The sequence below is a fragment of the Gracilinanus agilis genome, chromosome 2 (genome assembly GCF_016433145.1).
Source record: "Gracilinanus agilis isolate LMUSP501 chromosome 2, AgileGrace, whole genome shotgun sequence".
Classification (NCBI taxonomy): domain Eukaryota; kingdom Metazoa; phylum Chordata; class Mammalia; order Didelphimorphia; family Didelphidae; genus Gracilinanus; species Gracilinanus agilis.
Genome location: NC_058131.1, coordinates 473,533,402 through 473,550,078, shown reverse-complemented (window position 1 = coordinate 473,550,078; position 16,677 = coordinate 473,533,402). Strand labels below are relative to the sequence as shown.

The 16,677-nt window shown below is 37.8% G+C and overlaps 1 protein-coding gene across 1 annotated transcript in view; it reads right to left on the bottom strand.

The window, feature by feature from the left end:
- Window positions 1-16,677, bottom strand: part of TBPL2 (TATA-box binding protein like 2) — a 66,945-nt gene that overhangs the window by 39,621 nt on the left and 10,647 nt on the right. Inside the window, exon 4 of the mRNA XM_044662050.1 lies at window positions 4,418-4,509. Within this exon, the coding sequence (XP_044517985.1) occupies window positions 4,418-4,509 (92 nt within the window). The remainder of the gene's footprint in view (window positions 1-4,417; window positions 4,510-16,677) is intronic.

Genomic DNA, 16,677 nt, shown 5'->3' with positions numbered 1-16,677 from the left:
GAGGGAGAGAGGGAGAGAGGGAGAGAGGGAGAGAGAGAGGGAGAGAGAGAGGGAGAGAGGGAGAGAGAGAGGGAGAGCGAGCAAGAGCGCAAGTGCACTATAGACAGATAGAAGGAGCGAGAACACTTTAAGAAGGAGAACATCATGAGCCCAAAGCAGTCAATGATGACAAGGTTCAGTTTGTTTGGAACATAGTTTCTGAAGAAGAGAATAATGAGGCTAGAAAGGCACAATGGTGCCAGATTGTGAAAGACCTTGAATGTCAGGCTAAGGCATGAGGGTTCCATCTGGTAGGCATTTGTAGCTACTTTACAGATGAGGAAACTGAGTCAAGGTTTAAGTGATTTGCTCAAGGTCACACAGCTAGTAAGTGACTAAGTCTGGAACTGAATGCAGGTCTTCTTGATTCCAATTCTACCACTCTATCCATTTGTATCACTTAGCTGTTAAATACATGCACATATGTATTTAAAAACATTTAATTTGGTAAATAAGACAGACTTCAAGGGCTACCTTCAGACCTGGTGTGAACAATATATACGTCAAAATTATACAAGATTCTATGATCTACATGATTATAAAATTTTGTTCCAATGAGTAATAACATCAACTGAGGAGGGAAAATAGACACATGCCCTCCTCATATATTCATCACTGTTCTGGAACTCCTTGATAAAGTTATTTCAAATATTCCCATTTGTGGATGACATTGTACTATTTGGACCAAGCCCTAAAATCCTCCTTAGTGAAATTCATAAGATCATTTTGGAAAATCAAAGTGGATGAAAGACACATTGCAGACACTTTTCAAAAGAATACATCCAAACTATCAATAAACTATCAATAACAATCAAATAAATATTCTAAATCCCTAATAATTAGAAAAAAGCAAATTAAAGCAATTCAAAGTGCCATCTCACACCCATCAGACTGGCAAAGATGACAAAGACAGAAAATGACAAATATTGGAGGAAATGTGGGGAAATAGTAACATTACTGGACTATTAGTAATGAAGTGAATTGGTCTAGTCATTCTGGAAAGCAGTTTGGAACTATGCCCAAAGAGTCACTGTGCTATGTATATCTTCTGAGTCAGTGATATCACTACTAAGCCTAAATACCAGAGATCAAAGAAAGTGGAAAAGTACAAAAATATATACAGCAGTCCCTTTTGCAATGGTAAAGATCTGGAAACTAAAGGAGTATCCATCAGCTGGGGAATGAAATGGTTGAACAAATTATGTTATTTGAATATAATGGAATATTTTTGTGCCATGGGAAATAACAAAAGAGAAAGAAAGGCTCAGAGAAACATTGGAAAATTTATATGAAACAGTGTGAAATGAAGTGAGATGAACCAGAAGGACAATTTATACATTAGCATTATAAAGACAAAAAACTATGAAAGACTTAAGAACTTTGATCAGTGTAATGAAGATCCATGATTCCAGGGTAGCAATGAGGAAGCATGTTACTCATCTTCTAATAAAAGAGATGATGGACTCAAGATACAGAATTATATGCACACATACATATAAACAGGTATATTATGTGTACACATATAGACTATATATATGTGTGTATATACAAATATACACAGAAAATATATATTTTTAATATGTACATATATACATACACATACATAGCCAATGTTTGAGTTTATTTGCTTGATCATGTACATTTTTTAAATGAAGTTTTCTTTTTCTTTTTTTTTTTCCAATGGGAGTGAAAGGGAGAGAGGGGTTGTATGTGAGTTGAGTGCTAATAAATGTGACTTGTTTAAAAAAAGGGAAAAAAGTCATAGGTCCCTTCACCCAGAGATATAGACTCATGTTGCGCTTTCTTATGTTATGTAATGTACGTGATGTTTAATAAATCCCTGAACATTTTCTTAAAATGAGAATTTATTAATCAGTAATGAGGAAAAAACAACACATCTGGATTATGAAATGGATCATGAGCAGCCCACTGAGTTAAGCCATCAGAATATATAATCTGGAAAGGCACTGCAAATAGAATGAAATAGATTTGGGATTGAGTAAGAAGAGATCAGATTACAGTTGCCCCTCACTATATCGCAGTTCACTTATCATGGCTTCACTGTATTACACATTTAAAAAATATATATATCTAATTCAGTATGGTGGTGTTACACTTATTACTATTGACTGATGAAATGAAAGGCAACCAATCACAGAGCAGTGTTCTGTATCCTGGGTGCTGATTGGCTCAGTGACTATAGGGTTAATAAGTGTGGAAAAGGTTTATAGGAGAGTGGGAAGGGTTTATAAAACCTTAAAATATATATCTAAATAATAAAATAAATATAATGCTGCTACTTTGTGAATTTTCACCTATCGTGGGGGTCTCTGGGACGTAAATCCCGTGATAGGTGAGGGATCATGGTACACTACATTTGAGAAATTACATAGTGATTTAATGATCTTTAGCTTCTCACTCAGGAATGTAGACTATTCTCAATAATAATAGTAATCAATAATAATTTACATAGCACTTAAGCACTGTTCCTATTCTTTTATTTTATTTATTTTATTTATTTTATTTATTTTATTTATTTTTTTTTGAACTCTTGTACTTTGGTGTATTGTCTCATAGGTGGAAGAGTGGTAAGGGTGAGCAATGGGGGTCAAGTGACTTGCCCAGGGTCACACAGCTGGGAAGTGGCTGAGGCCGGGTTTGAACCTAGGACCTCCTGTCTCTAGGCCTGACTCTCACTACCCAGCTGCCCCCTGTTCCTATTCTTTTGATCCTCACAACCCCCCTAGGAGGTAGGACCCTTTATTATCCCCATTTTATAGTTGAAATTGAAGATGAAAGAAGTGACTTGCCCAGGGTCACATAGCTAAGTTACTTTCTTAATATGTATATTAGTAAAAGGAAGAGAGAAAAAAAGTACTACAATTTAGAAGTAGTGGGGATGAAAGGAGAGTTTGGGGGTTATTTTTAAGGTCAAGGGAGCCATGAGTATATATGTAGTTAGAGGAGCTAGTCTTAATAGAAGGGGAGAAATGGAAGATGGAGGAGAGAAAGAGAAGGAATAATTAATGGAGTAAAGCTCCCTTGAGTTGGAATAAAGATAACTCTGGAAAGGTAGAAGGACAGCTCTTCCTCTGAAATAGAAAGCAAAGAAGAATAGATAGATGAAGATCTATGGAGAGACTGATGTAGAGAAGGAAGAAGTTAAAAATTATTAAAAATGAAGATAGGAGGGATAGAGCTGGTAGTTGGTAATGAAAAAGTTTGGATCCACCACTGTGGGGATTTCAACAAGGAGTTGTGTAGAGATAAGTGAAAGGGCAGTTGAGCAATACTGAAGTCCCGGCTAAGGTCAGAAAGCATATTGGTATGATCTTTTCCAGAAATACCAGGCAGCTTGGGAACTCATGCTAAGAAACCAGATAGTGGAATCTACATAGGATTTGGGTTTTGCTAAGTAGATATGGTAGGACAAGGAATCCTCAGGCATCAGCAGGACTCTAACTGAATGACCCCATTGTGATCAGTTTAGTTGGAGTGGACAGTTTGACCCCCTACAATAGGATTTCTTCCTCTACCTTAAATTGCTATGATAAATGGCCAAGTGGAGCTAGGAGGGGACTGGGGCATGGGTTGAATAAGGCAGTAAGCTAAGACCTAAAAGTAACACCAGACTGGTAGAGAAAGATTCTAGTCCTGGCTGTGCTCTCAACTATTCATATAATTTTGGGAAAGCCACTTTCTTTAGGCTTCATCTATAAAATGAAGAGACTGGCATAAATCCCAAGATAGCACTCTATTCAGCAATTCCATCTCCAAGATAAATGTTTTGTGACTGGAGGTCATGATGAAGGTTTATTAGGAATAAAAGAATAGAAGTCTGTGGCCTGGGGGGGGAAACTTCAGAAGTGTAGACCTTGAAAGTCATGCAGATGGTTTTGTGAAGGAATAAAATATTAGTTTTTTTTCAAGCAGAAATAAACCAAACCCTTGGGCTAGAAGCACTGTATTTTGCATCAGTGTAAGGTTTTTTTTGTAAGGTTTTTTAGGAGCCTATTTCTCTTTCTTACTCAAGTTGCAAGCAAATACAGTAATTACTCATAATCCCAATTCTAATTAGGACAGTTCTTTATTTTATACCATTTCTAACTTGGGTCAGTTTGAATCTTCTTAGACAGCATGGTGGCACCCTGCTTCCTGGAGTTCACCATGTTGGTGGTGAATTTAATGAAGACATTTGATTGGCATAGCCAAATTATACCTCAGAACTCAAGCTCAAGTAATCTTCCAACCTGAGCCTTCTGGATAGCTAGGTCTATAGTTGTGTGTCTTCACACCTGGTCAGAACCACATTTTTCTAAAAATGCCTCCCATTTTTGGTCAGATACATTATTTTGGATGATAAAATGAGGGTTCATACCTTTTAGCTCCTGTGCAGACCATTTTCCCAGAACTAAATATAAGTGCTGTTGTCCTGGGCTCTCGAATCCTCATTATCACAGCAGCAAACCTCTATGATCAAAAGGTGAAACAAAAATTCATTTCCTTTTCATGAATTTGAAGCCATCATCCCATTGAAAAAGCCAGTAAAATCTCATTGGTGCCTTTTTTTTTTTCAAATCTTAAGATTTTTTTTTTTTAAACCCTTGTACTTCGGTGTATTGTCTCATAGGTGGAAGATTGGTAAGGGTGGGCAATGGGGGTCAAGTGACTTGCTCAGGGTCACACAGCTGGGAAGTGGCTGAGGCCGGATTTGAACCTAGGACCTCCTGTCTCTAGGCCTGACTCTCACTCCACTGAGCTACCCAGCTGCCCCAAATCTTAAGATTTTAAAATATTTTTCCCTATGAGGAGTTAGACATCAGAAATACTTTCAAAGACAAAGATCAAGTCCTACTTTAGTTTTTTTGACTGCAGTTTCTCAGCTTTTCAGGCAGGGTAGACATTAAACAAGATCACATTATGAGGTTATCTGTTTCCCTTTTTTTTCTTACTCTGTTGTTCCTTCTTCTCCCTTCAAACATCCTATATCTTCTCCCTTTCAATACTTGCTTGCAAAATAACTTAAACTAGTTCAAACCAAGGTGAAAATGACAGTAAAGCTTGGTGTGTACAACCACTTCTAAGGCACTAACATTTTAATGAACAAAAGAATTAACTTTCTATTATGGAATCTTGTATATCAGTCAGTGCTCTATGGGAGACATTTGTGGGGTAGGTGAGAGCTCTGAAATCATATTCAGTAAGCACAAGTTCAATCAACTTACTTGTAAAACCAAATTTTAATAGAGATATGTAATACTTCACTTTTAGTGAATTAATGAAATGAGACATTTTAGGATGGATAGCCAGCCACAGAGGACTGTGGGAAGATGGTGGTGTGATAGAAACTAGAAGCGTCCAGATCTCCACAACACCCTGGTAAAATTCTAAAAATGTACCAGAATGTACAATGGTACATGCACATACATATATACACACGTAATCAGCTATAAATTCTTCCATCCAGTCTAGGGACTGCACAAAAAGACTACCAGAATCCTTTGGAAGCCCTAAAGAGAGGCATAGTAAAGTAGGTGGAAGGCAGTCCCAGAGGTCTCAAGTAGAGTCCAATGCAAGATTGTAGCAGGAAATAAGGCCAGAGCAGCATCCAGGCAGGCCCAGTTTGATCCAGTTTGGTTCAAGAAGTCTGGGCTTGAACCAATGAAGAAGATAAAGTCAGGCAGTTCTTGTAAAAGGTAGATCCTAGATTTAGCCACCTCACTCAAGAGCCACTGGATCCTACCAACACAACCTTTTTGGCCGTGAGAGCCATAAATGCCACATTTTTTAAAATGTAATTTCGTGAGAGCCATACAGTGCTCACAGTGCACGCTCCTGTAACAGTGCCTGAAAAAAAATTGACTTTATGGCTCCTGCAGAAAGAGCCAGATATGGCCCTCAAAAGAACCAGATATGGCTCGAGAGCCATACGTTGCTGACCCCTGATCTAGGAGGACAGAAGTGGGGTTTTGCCTGGTAGACCCCCAACTTATGAAATGAGGCTGGGGATATGAGAAGAGAGCCAGTCTCAGAGTGTGGATTTAAGTCATACTGGTTGTGAGCTTAAACAATTACTCAGCCTCTCACTGCCTTGGCAACTCCTTGAGACTCTAAATTGCAGATCTACATTGGTAAAGGGAATTTCCTCACTAGAAGTTCCTTGTATAATTGAAATCACAGTTCCATGCCAAAGGAAAAAAAGGGAAGTGGAGACAAAATCAGAAAACATTTTGTTAAAAACCCTATTTAATTGAACTTTTACATCTCTATCAGAGGCATTTTATTTTATTTTAAAATATTTTTTCCTCAATTACATGGAAAAACTTTTTAACCTTTGTTTTTTAACAATTGAGTCAAATTCTTTCTCTATCCTCCTCTCTTCCTTCCTTGAGACTGGTAAGTAATCTGATAGAGATTTTACATGTATAATAGTGTAAAAAAATCTTTCCATATTAGTCATTTTGTGAAAGAGAACTCAAACAAAAGAAAATTGAAGAAATAAAGTAAAATATAGTATGTCTCAGTCAGCAGTCAGACTCCATCAGTTCTTTCTCTGGAGGTGGATGGCATTTTTTATCATGAGGCCTTGAGGATATTCTTGGATCACTATATTGCTAAGAATATCCAACTCATTCCCAAATGTTCATCATATAATATTGCTGTTACTGTGTATAATGTTCTGGTTCTGCTCACTTTGCATCAGTTTTATGTAGATCTTTACAGGCTTTTGTTAAATCATCTTTCTCATCATTTCTTATAGCACGGTAGTATTCCATTATAATCATATACCACAACATGTTCAGTCATCTTCCCAGTTGATGGACATCTCATTTTCCAATTCTTTGCAACCACAAAAAGGGTTGTTACAAATATTTTTGTACAATGAGGTCCTTTCCCCTTAAAAATAAGGATCTCTTTTGGATATAGACTTAGTAGTGGCATTGCAGAATCAAAGTATTCACACATTAACCTCCACCCCCCAAAAAACCCTTACCTTCCATCCTAAAATCAATATTGTGTATTGGTTTCAAGATAGAAGAGCAGTAAGAGTTAGTCAATAGGGGTTTAGGAAGTGTCTGAGGTCAAATTTGAACCCAGGACCTCCTGTGGCTAGACCATTAGTCTACCTGTCCCCCAATATGCAGTTTTTTTAAACCCTTAGCTTCAGTCTTAGAATCAATACTGTGTGTTGGTTCCAAGGCAGAAGAGTGGTAATTAGGCAATGGGGGTCAAGTGACTTGCCCAGGGTCACACAGCTGGGAAGTGTCTGAGGCCAGATTTAAACCCAGGACTTCCCATCTCTAAGCCTGGCTCTCAGTCCACTGAGCAAAAGCCTTTTGGGCATAGTTCCAAAATGCTCTCTAGAATCAGCAGTGTATTAGTCTCATTTTCTCATATCCCCTCTAGCATTTATTATTTTCCTTTTCTGTCATGTCAGCCAATATAATAGATGTGAGGTGGTACCTCAGAGTTGTTTTAATTCATCAGAGTCATTTTAGAGCAAAGGAAATGGAATTTGTTGTTTGGGGCAAAGAAATTCACAGCTTTAGGCAGCTTCATCAAGTAAAATATGAAACTCAGACACTGGGGCATGTTCTGCATTCAGGGCAGGATTTTCCTCTGGTGTCCTCCCCTTTTCTCTCAAAAGGTTCCAGTTTCATGAAAGAGTGATTTTAAAAGCCTTTATCAGGTACTAAATATGTACAAAGCATTGGGTTATGTTCTATGGATACAAATAGAACAGTCTATATTCTCGCAGAGCTCATATTCTAATAAGAGGGCCCAGCACACATAGAAGGATTCAGCTGCACAACAAATGGAAAGACCCTAAGCCTTTCTCATGCCAAAGCATTTGACAATGCTAAAGATGTTGGGGGGGGAGGCGGCAAAAGTGTTCTCTTCTCTTCTCTTCAGTAGTTATGGATGCTGAGGAAGTAGGAACTATAGTGTTGGCAGAGGCAGTTTCTGGACTTCATTTCTGGAAGGATTGCTTCCCTGAATAATTTGGGAGTGGGAGGAAAATGAATCAAAGAAGATTATCTACTGAGCCGTAAGAGCTGCTTATGCCATTGTCTTTCAGGAGAGACACAGCTCCTGCTCTTGTTCCCATCTTCCTTTTCAGAACATGTGGTTTGGGACACTGACAGATCTCCCTTGGACTTGTCATGAAGAGTGGGTTAAGCTATCATCTTCTCCCCTTATTCAATAGCTAGAGCAGCTAAGAAATATTAGCAAGCATGTGTGCTTGTCAAAGTGAACCCAACACAGGACTTTCAGGTTCTGATTACTTCTTCTGCATTTTTTTCTGTCCCTGAGCAGAAGTGGCCAAAGAGTGATAGAGAAAGCTAGACTTTTTAAGCTTGGTGGATACTTAAGGACTTGGAAGTTTTGAAAAGAATGTTGGCTGCCCTGTGGAAAGAGGTATTGAAGTTGTAATGTTTCTCAGATGAGAGGAGTTCCAGCAATAGGAAAATGGTCTGTGATCTGGCTTACTAGAAAATATGGATCTTGAATGAGTTTTTTGGACAGTGCAAAATTGAGGTAAGGGTGATGTGTTCATTTAGCAGTCCCAGTTCTTTTTATGTTTTGACATTTTTAAGTATTAATCCCTTGAGAGAGCATAATAGGAATGAAAGGTTACTATTCAATGTTCTAAATTGTTACTATGCAGTCATGACTCTTATGTTTTAATTTCTTTTGTGGTAGAAGAATTAAATAGCTGTCATACCCAATCTATATTGTGTTTCAAACACTTCTAGAAGTTACCCTAGAAATCCCTTTTTGGGAGACCCTAGACCTGGGGGGGAGCCTAAGCTTAAAGTGATCAAAACTCAGAGTTCTATTTGTTGGTAGAGATGTAAGGAGCTAGAGATAAAGGTCAGGCTTCTAATGGACTGAATGTAGTTCACATGAATCTAGTCATAGAGTTCTTTGGGGGAGAAGCCCCACTGGGCCAGTGGGAATGACATATTAAAAAGTTCCATAATCTGAAAGCTAGGCTTATGAAGATTCATCACCTTTTCAGATTTAGCTAGGCCAGACCTCAGACAAGAGACACCATCTGTTGCAGGTTTGTACCCTAAACCTTTCCATCTTTGTAGGACCTACTAGTTTTTGGACTTTGTTGGCATAGCCTTCAAGAATCCAAGCTCATCTCTATATCAAGTATGAAAGAGAAAGCCTTAGTGAACATTCATTTCAAAGGACAGGCATAGGGGAAAATGGAAGAATTTTCTCTCCAATTCAACAAATATTTATTAAGGGTTTGATATATGCAAGATACTATGCTGGGGCTTTCAGGACACAAAGACAAACAAGTCAATCCCTGCCATTAATGGGTTTGCATTCTACTTAGGATATAACATATACACAAATAAATTAAAGAGAGAATGATAAATTGGGAGGAGAGTCAGGGAAAGTCTCACATAGGAGGTGGCACTTGAATTGAGCCTTGAATAAAGACAATACTGTGAGTAGTAGAGATGATGAATTAGTACATTCTAGGCATGGAGCACAAGCAGAAGATGGAGTAGGAATTCTATTCCAGACAAACTTTTTGCTAGAAATAAAGTAATTAAGGTAAATTAAAAAGGAATCAGATTTGAAGTTCTTTAAATCCAGTTTTTGAGGAAGGGAGCTATGTCATCAGACCCGAGCCTTAGGAATATCATTTTGGCAGTTGTGTAGAGAATTGATTGAAGAGGAAAGACACAGGAATCAGGAAGATTGATAGTAATCCAAACATGAAGTAAGAAGGGGCTGGTAGCCACATGTACAGTGACAAGGAGATACATATGAGAGAAGTCACAGAGGGAGAAATCAATAGAACTTTAAAAATGATTAGATATCAGAAGAAAGTGACAACAAAGTTAAGGATTACTTTGAGCTTACAAACCCAAGTGACAGATGGTGGTACCCTAAACAGAAATATGGTAGTTGGAAGAAAGATAGGTCTAGTTCAGAGGTAAGGGTGCAAAAAGAATAGATTGTGCTTTGGACATGCTAGAGTTTGAGATGCCAGTAAAACATTTGGGAAGAAGTATCAGGGCTAGAGATATAGATTTGAGGGTCATCTGCAAAAGGGTAGTATTGGAATCCCTGGGAGATGATGAGAGGAGAAGGGAAAAGATTGGGGAAAAAAAAGGTGAGAGTGTAGATAAAGAAGAGACATAGGCTTAAGACAGAGCCCAAGAGAATGAAAGTTCCCATCAGGTAAAAGAACCAGGAGACGGTAATGTCACAAAAAGCCAAGCGAGCACTTATCCAGGAGGAAGGGGTACCTAGTATCAAAAGCAGCAGAGAGATTAAAAAATATGAGGACAAAAATCAGGCTATCATATTTAGTAGGCAAGAGATCCTGGTAGCTTAGAAACTAACAGTTCAAAATAAAAATGAGTTTTAGTTGAGTCAGGTTCAGAAGCCAAATTGTAAAGGGTTGAGAAACAAATGTGTGGTGACAATTTTTTTTTTTTTAGAAATAGTAAAAAGGAAGGTATAAGATTTGAACTTGAGGAGATGGTAGATGAAAGGTTTTTTTCCTTCTTTTAAGAATAGAGTATACCTAAGCATGTTTGTCTAACTCTTTACCTCTTACCTTGCCTACAAGAGTGTTATCAGCAGAACTAAGGATTGACAGAAGAACTTAGGACATCCCAACAAATTTTTAGTTAGAGTTATTAGAAACAATTTTTAAATTAGGAGTTGGGAACTCTGGAAAAGAGAAAAAGGAAGGGAATCTAGTTTGCAATTCCACATGGAAGAGGGAGGCAGAATAGGGACAATATGCTAGGTATAATCTTTAGGCCCTGCTCCTCTTCCTCTGGGATGATATGGAGTAGCTGTTGTAGACAATGGTAATAAGGAGCTGAGAGTGTGCTGTCTTGTCCAGAACTGACAGGTATGCTGGATAAGACCACAGATGAAAGTTTTTGTTCTTTTCCTCTTCCCCATCTGTGAAAGATGGTCTAATTAATCCTTTTCTCTACGGAACACCTCCAAATTACCCTATCAATAGCTTGTTTGTGCATAGTTTTATTTTTTTGTATGTTGATTCAATAGACTTCAAACCCCCTAGAGAGCAAGGAATACCGGTTACCTTTTTTTTTTTTTCTTTTTTTTTTTTTAAACCCTTACCTTCTGTCTTGGAGTCAATACTGTGTATTGGTTCCAAGGCAGAAGAGTGGTAAGGGTAGGCTATGGGGGTCAAGTGACTTGCCCAGGGTCACACAGCTGGGACTGTTTACCTTTATAACAACAGCTTAGTTCAGTGTCTGGCATATGCTTAATAAATGCTAACTGACTGACTCAGCTCAAAGCTTATATTCCTATTGAATGATTTCTTCCTGCTCTCCCTTCCTCTGGAAAAGGAAAGGAGTTTATTCTATGTCTATTGCTGTTATCTTGAACAACCAGTTTTTCTTCTCTAGAGAGAAGATTTTTATTGCTTATTGGCTAGAAATGTACCAATGGAAGCCTGGGATCTGCATGATCACTCCTAAAATTTCCTCATTACTAGTGTATGATTCAACTTCATTTCTATCTTATGCATGGAAACTTAAAAAAAGTAACATGAATAACAATGCCACAATGTTAGCTTTGTTATAATATAAACCTGACTAGGCTTTTAGGCAGAGAAGAAAGAAATAATGAGAATTTCATACACCTCAAGAACAAATAGGTGAAGTAAACCTCAAGAAAGAAGTTGGTGAGCGATGGTGGAGAAGGAAAACCTGGAAGTGACAATGGAGAACAAGGATTAGACCTGTTCTCCTTCCAGAATCATTATGTCAGGGATCATAAAGGAATAGCACCAGTTCTGAAGTGGTCAGAGAGCAAGGTTTTCATGAACACAAGGTAGAAAGACTATGGAAAGAATATATTAATAATAAGGATTCCATAGGGTTTCGTGGGAAGAAAAGTCTGTAAAAGAAATGGTTTGGGAAGGTATAAGGTTGGACTGGATAACAATGGAGACTAGGGACAGGTTTTTACTGGGGAGATAGTAACAATTTCTACCTTCTAATATTCTGTGTCATTGGAAGGATGGGGAACTGATGGAGTTCAGGAGTTCAAGTGAGAGATCTGGGTCTCCAACAACCATACTAAGTCCATATATGTTATCAGTTCTGTAGCTATAAATGAAGATGTCTAGGGATGATGCACACCCAGAATGTATCCTATATACCAAATGTGCCAGGCTCTATGTCAGGTCTGGTATCCTAGGACAAAGACCTAGGTACAGCGTCCAAGCTTCTGGTCTTTATTGGCACTGAGTATTTATTTGTGGTGGTGCCAGTAATTTGCCTCAGATACCAACCTTTCCAGCTCTAGGTGAGATACCCAAGTCTTGATTGCTTTTCATCTAACTTCTACACTGGAAGTTGTGGTCATATTAAGAACCATTAGCTTGGTGGTTTGAGTACAAGGGAAAAGAGAAGGTTTCACTGGCCAAATTTTGCTTTAGGGACCTAAACTTTAAGCTTATTCCATCTTCCTCATTGTTCCAATTTAAAACTATTTAAATTCTCCTTTTAAAATTATTCTTAATAAGTCTTTATTAAGGGCCTGGCATATTCCAGTCACTGTTCTACACTCTAGGGATACAAAGACAAAATTGAAAAAGTAAAAGTCCTTACCTACAAGGAACTTATTCTTGTGGGAGTCAGGGTATGTACATGTATGTACACAATGGTGTGTGTGTGTATAAAATGGAGAGATCGGCCAATGAGTCCCAGGTCTTAAGGCATGCTTGGATTTGTCTTTTTGTATGCAATATTAAGAACATTTTCAGTATTCACTACCTGTTTCTAAATCTGAAGGTTTGGTGACTCTCTGTTCATCAGTGATTGGGAAGCTGATGCTGTTTGGTACTGAGGAATCTTCAGATTACCTTAGGCTCTAGAAGGTCCTGTGACTTAGAAGATATTAAAATCAGAACTGAGTTCACATATGAAAGGGTATATTGTTCTCTTGTCCCAAGAGTATTTTCCCTCCTAGGAGTGAGAAGGCAAATATAATACATCTTCTAGGGTTTCTTCCTAACTCCCAGTTGACCTGGTAGACCAGAATTCCAGAGGGCAGCTATTTCTCCCCTTAATAGGGGATAGATTTCTAATACTATCAATCATGAATTCCCATCTGGTATGTCTTCTTTTTTATTACTAGTCAGCCAGATTAAAGATGAAATTTATTTTTTAATTAAACACTTATTTTCCAACTTAGGATCAATACTATTAGTTCCAAGGTAGAAGAGCAGTATGGGCTAGGGAGTAAGGGTTAATTGACTTGCCCAGGGTCACAGGGTTAGGAAGTGTGTGAGGTCAAGTTTGAATTTAGGATTTCCAATCTCTAAATCAGGCTCTCAATCCACTGAGTCACCTAGTTGCCTCCTGATTAGCTTTTTGAAAAGGGTATTTCCTGAGATGTTAAGATTGATTGATACAAAAACATCACCCTAAAATCTGTGATAGATTTTTCGCAAGGACAGAGGGAGGGGGGAAAAGGTTCAAATTTAAGAAGCATCAGTGCTAAAGAAGCAATTCACAATTCTCAATTTATGGAAGTTCTTCTCTTTCCTTTTGGAATCTCAGTGAAGTTCCCCTTAGGAGAGTGTAGTTTTCAGCTAGTCTTGAAGACTTCATGCCCTTGTAGAGTTCTGAAGATGCCCTCCTTTCCATCCTGAACAGGTCATACTCCCTGAAGCTTATTTTTGTTGGTGAGTCTAGTTTGCCTTCTCTCAGCTTCTGGATAGATGCTTTGATATTTATCTGTTTTCCCAATGACAAAGTTGTTCTGGAGAGGAGAGGAAGGAAATACTGTGATGCTTTCCCTTAGGGATCACTTCCTCATTTCCTTCTATGCCATTGCCTTCTGGCTATAGGTCCAAGGGATTTGGCTCCTTAAATGCTCCTAAAAGTTCAATTTTTTGAGCAGTTGCTGGTATTTTCAATGGTGTGTAGTTCTTTCAGGCATTTCTAGTACTTTTTATCATAAATTATTTAACTCTTCCTGAATTTATTTAATTAAATTGTTCTAGGCCTTTTTCAAAGGAAGAAATCAAATCTTAAGTAGATTAGTAATGAAAATTAAAGCTACTATCAAAGCTATTATCAAAGGTGACTCAGAAAATGACAAATATTAGGGGACTAGGAAAAAATAGGTACAATAATCCACTGTGGGTAGAGCTGTGAACTTATCCAGTCATTCTAGAAAGTAATTTAGAACTATACCTTAAAAGTTATCAAATTATATATGTTGTTCTGTCATTTTTTCGACTTTTTAAATCCTATATTGGAGGGTTTCTTGGCAAAGATACTGAAGTGGTTTGTTATTTTCTTCTTTATCTCATTTTAGAGATGAAGGGAATGAAGAAAGCAGGATTAAGTGACTTGTCCAGGGACACATGGCTAGTGTCTGAGTCCATATATGAACTCAGGAAGATGTATTTTCCTGACTCCAGGCCCAGTACTCTATACAATATGCCACTTAGCTGCCCTTTGATAGAAAAGAATGAAGAAAAGGACCCCTCTGAACAAAAATATTCATAACAACTCTTTTTAGTGGTGGCAAATAAGAGGGTGCCTAATAATTGGTGCATTCAATTTAATTTAAATACTGATTTAATAATTTATAAATATAATGGAATACTATTGATGAAAGGGGATAATTTCCAAAAAAATTGGGAATATATGAATAAAATGATACAAAGTAAAACAAGTATAACTAGGGGAATAATTTGTATAATAACATTGCAAAGACAAATAATTTTTAAGTACTTAAGAACAGTGATCAATATAATGACCATCCAGGATTCCAGTGTGTCAATGATAAAGTAGGGTACCATCTCCTGATAAAGAGATGATGGCCTCAAGAAGCAAAATAAGACATATAATTTTGGATGTGGCCCTTGAAGGAAATAATTTTTCTTGATTATGCATATTTTGTTACAAAGGTTTTATCTTCAAAGGGGTGGAGGATAGGGGGAGGAAGATAATGTGAATGCTTATTAATTAAAAAAAATTTAAATAGGTTGTTTATACCTAGTGTAAACCTTTGATCAATGGAAGCGTCTAGAATTTTACTTTATATCTTTGTTCTATTTTATTCTATAATTGATCAACTAAGCATTCTCATCTGATAAAAGATAGCATGACACAGAACATCTTGTTACTTACAGCATCTGGGGCTAGATTGTGAGACATCTCACTTCTATAACAGCTGCTTTCAACCACCAAGCCAAAGAAAGGAACAATAGCTACCTGATCCCCAACTTGGACATCATTGTTTGTTTCTTTTATATTCATTCTTTTCTGATATAGATGAACAAGTATTATGAGAGCAGAGTCCCCAGGTAATCAATGAGAAAGCATGAGCCATCAAATTCATCCTAAATCCAAAGAGTAACCCAAACTAGTAGGAGCCATAGCCAAATCCAGAGGAATTAGTGCCTCAACTGAGTGACCTCCTTGATCGGTAGAATGATCCTTCAGCGATGACAGCTTATCCCTTCAGGGAGCCACCATAAATAGGCAAAGGGAGCGATTCATCCATTTCCAACATCTTGCCCTTGAAGCAAACTTGGTAAGAACTATACCAATGGCAAAAAGGATTCCCAGAACCAAAATACATGAGGTGCTCCTCTGCTTCCCTAGGTGCACCTTACTCACTACCTTTGTTAAGTAAATTTGACTCCAGTCTCCCTAGAGAGTGTAAGTATGAGAGAGAGAGAGAGAGAGAGAGAGAGAGAGAGAGAGACAGAGACAGAGACAGAGACAGAGAGAGAGAGAGACAGAGAGAGAGAGAATAAATATGAATGTGTGTGTAAGGGTTGGGGTGATAATTTTTAAACTACTCTTTTTTTTTTTAAACCCTTAACTTCTGTGTATTAGTTCCTTGGTGGAAGATTGGTAAGGGTAGGCAATGGAGGTCAAGTGACTTGCCCAGGGTCACACAGCTGGGAAGTGTCTGAGGCCAGATTTGAACCTAGGACCTCCCGTCTTTAGGCCTGTCTCTCAATCCACTGAGCTACCCAGCTGCCCTTAAACTACTCTTCTTGTCATACCTGTTGTGCTACATATATATGCATATGTATGTATACATACATATATTCATATGTTTGAACATTGGAAGGATTTTAAGTGCTAAAGGTGATAATGGAGCATATTTCAGGCAGATGGGAATGTTGTGTGAAGAACAGGAAGAGGGCTAGTAGTGAGATTATAGAGTGAAAGAGAATAATAGAAAAGGCTGGAATAAAGTTGAAGGGCTTTTAATGAGAAAACAGAGGAGTTTGTCTTTGAACATAGAGGGTTGATTGAACAAGGCAGTAAGTAATAAGTTCCTTATTTTGGCAGCTGTGTGGAACTTGGGTTGGAACAGGTAGCGACACTAAGCAGGAAGAAAAATTGAAAAGCAATATTAAAATAATTTTAACTCAATTTTTAAAACTATCCCTTTTAAAGGTGCTAGATATAAGACACTAAGGGGTCTTAAAATTTAATCAAATTTATGTTTTGACCAACATCAATTTTTTTTAAAAAACCCTTGCTTTCTATCTTAGAATCTGTACTGATGATTGGTTCCAAGGCAGAAGAACAGTAAAGGCTAGGCAACTGGGGTTAAGTGACTTGTCCAGGGTCA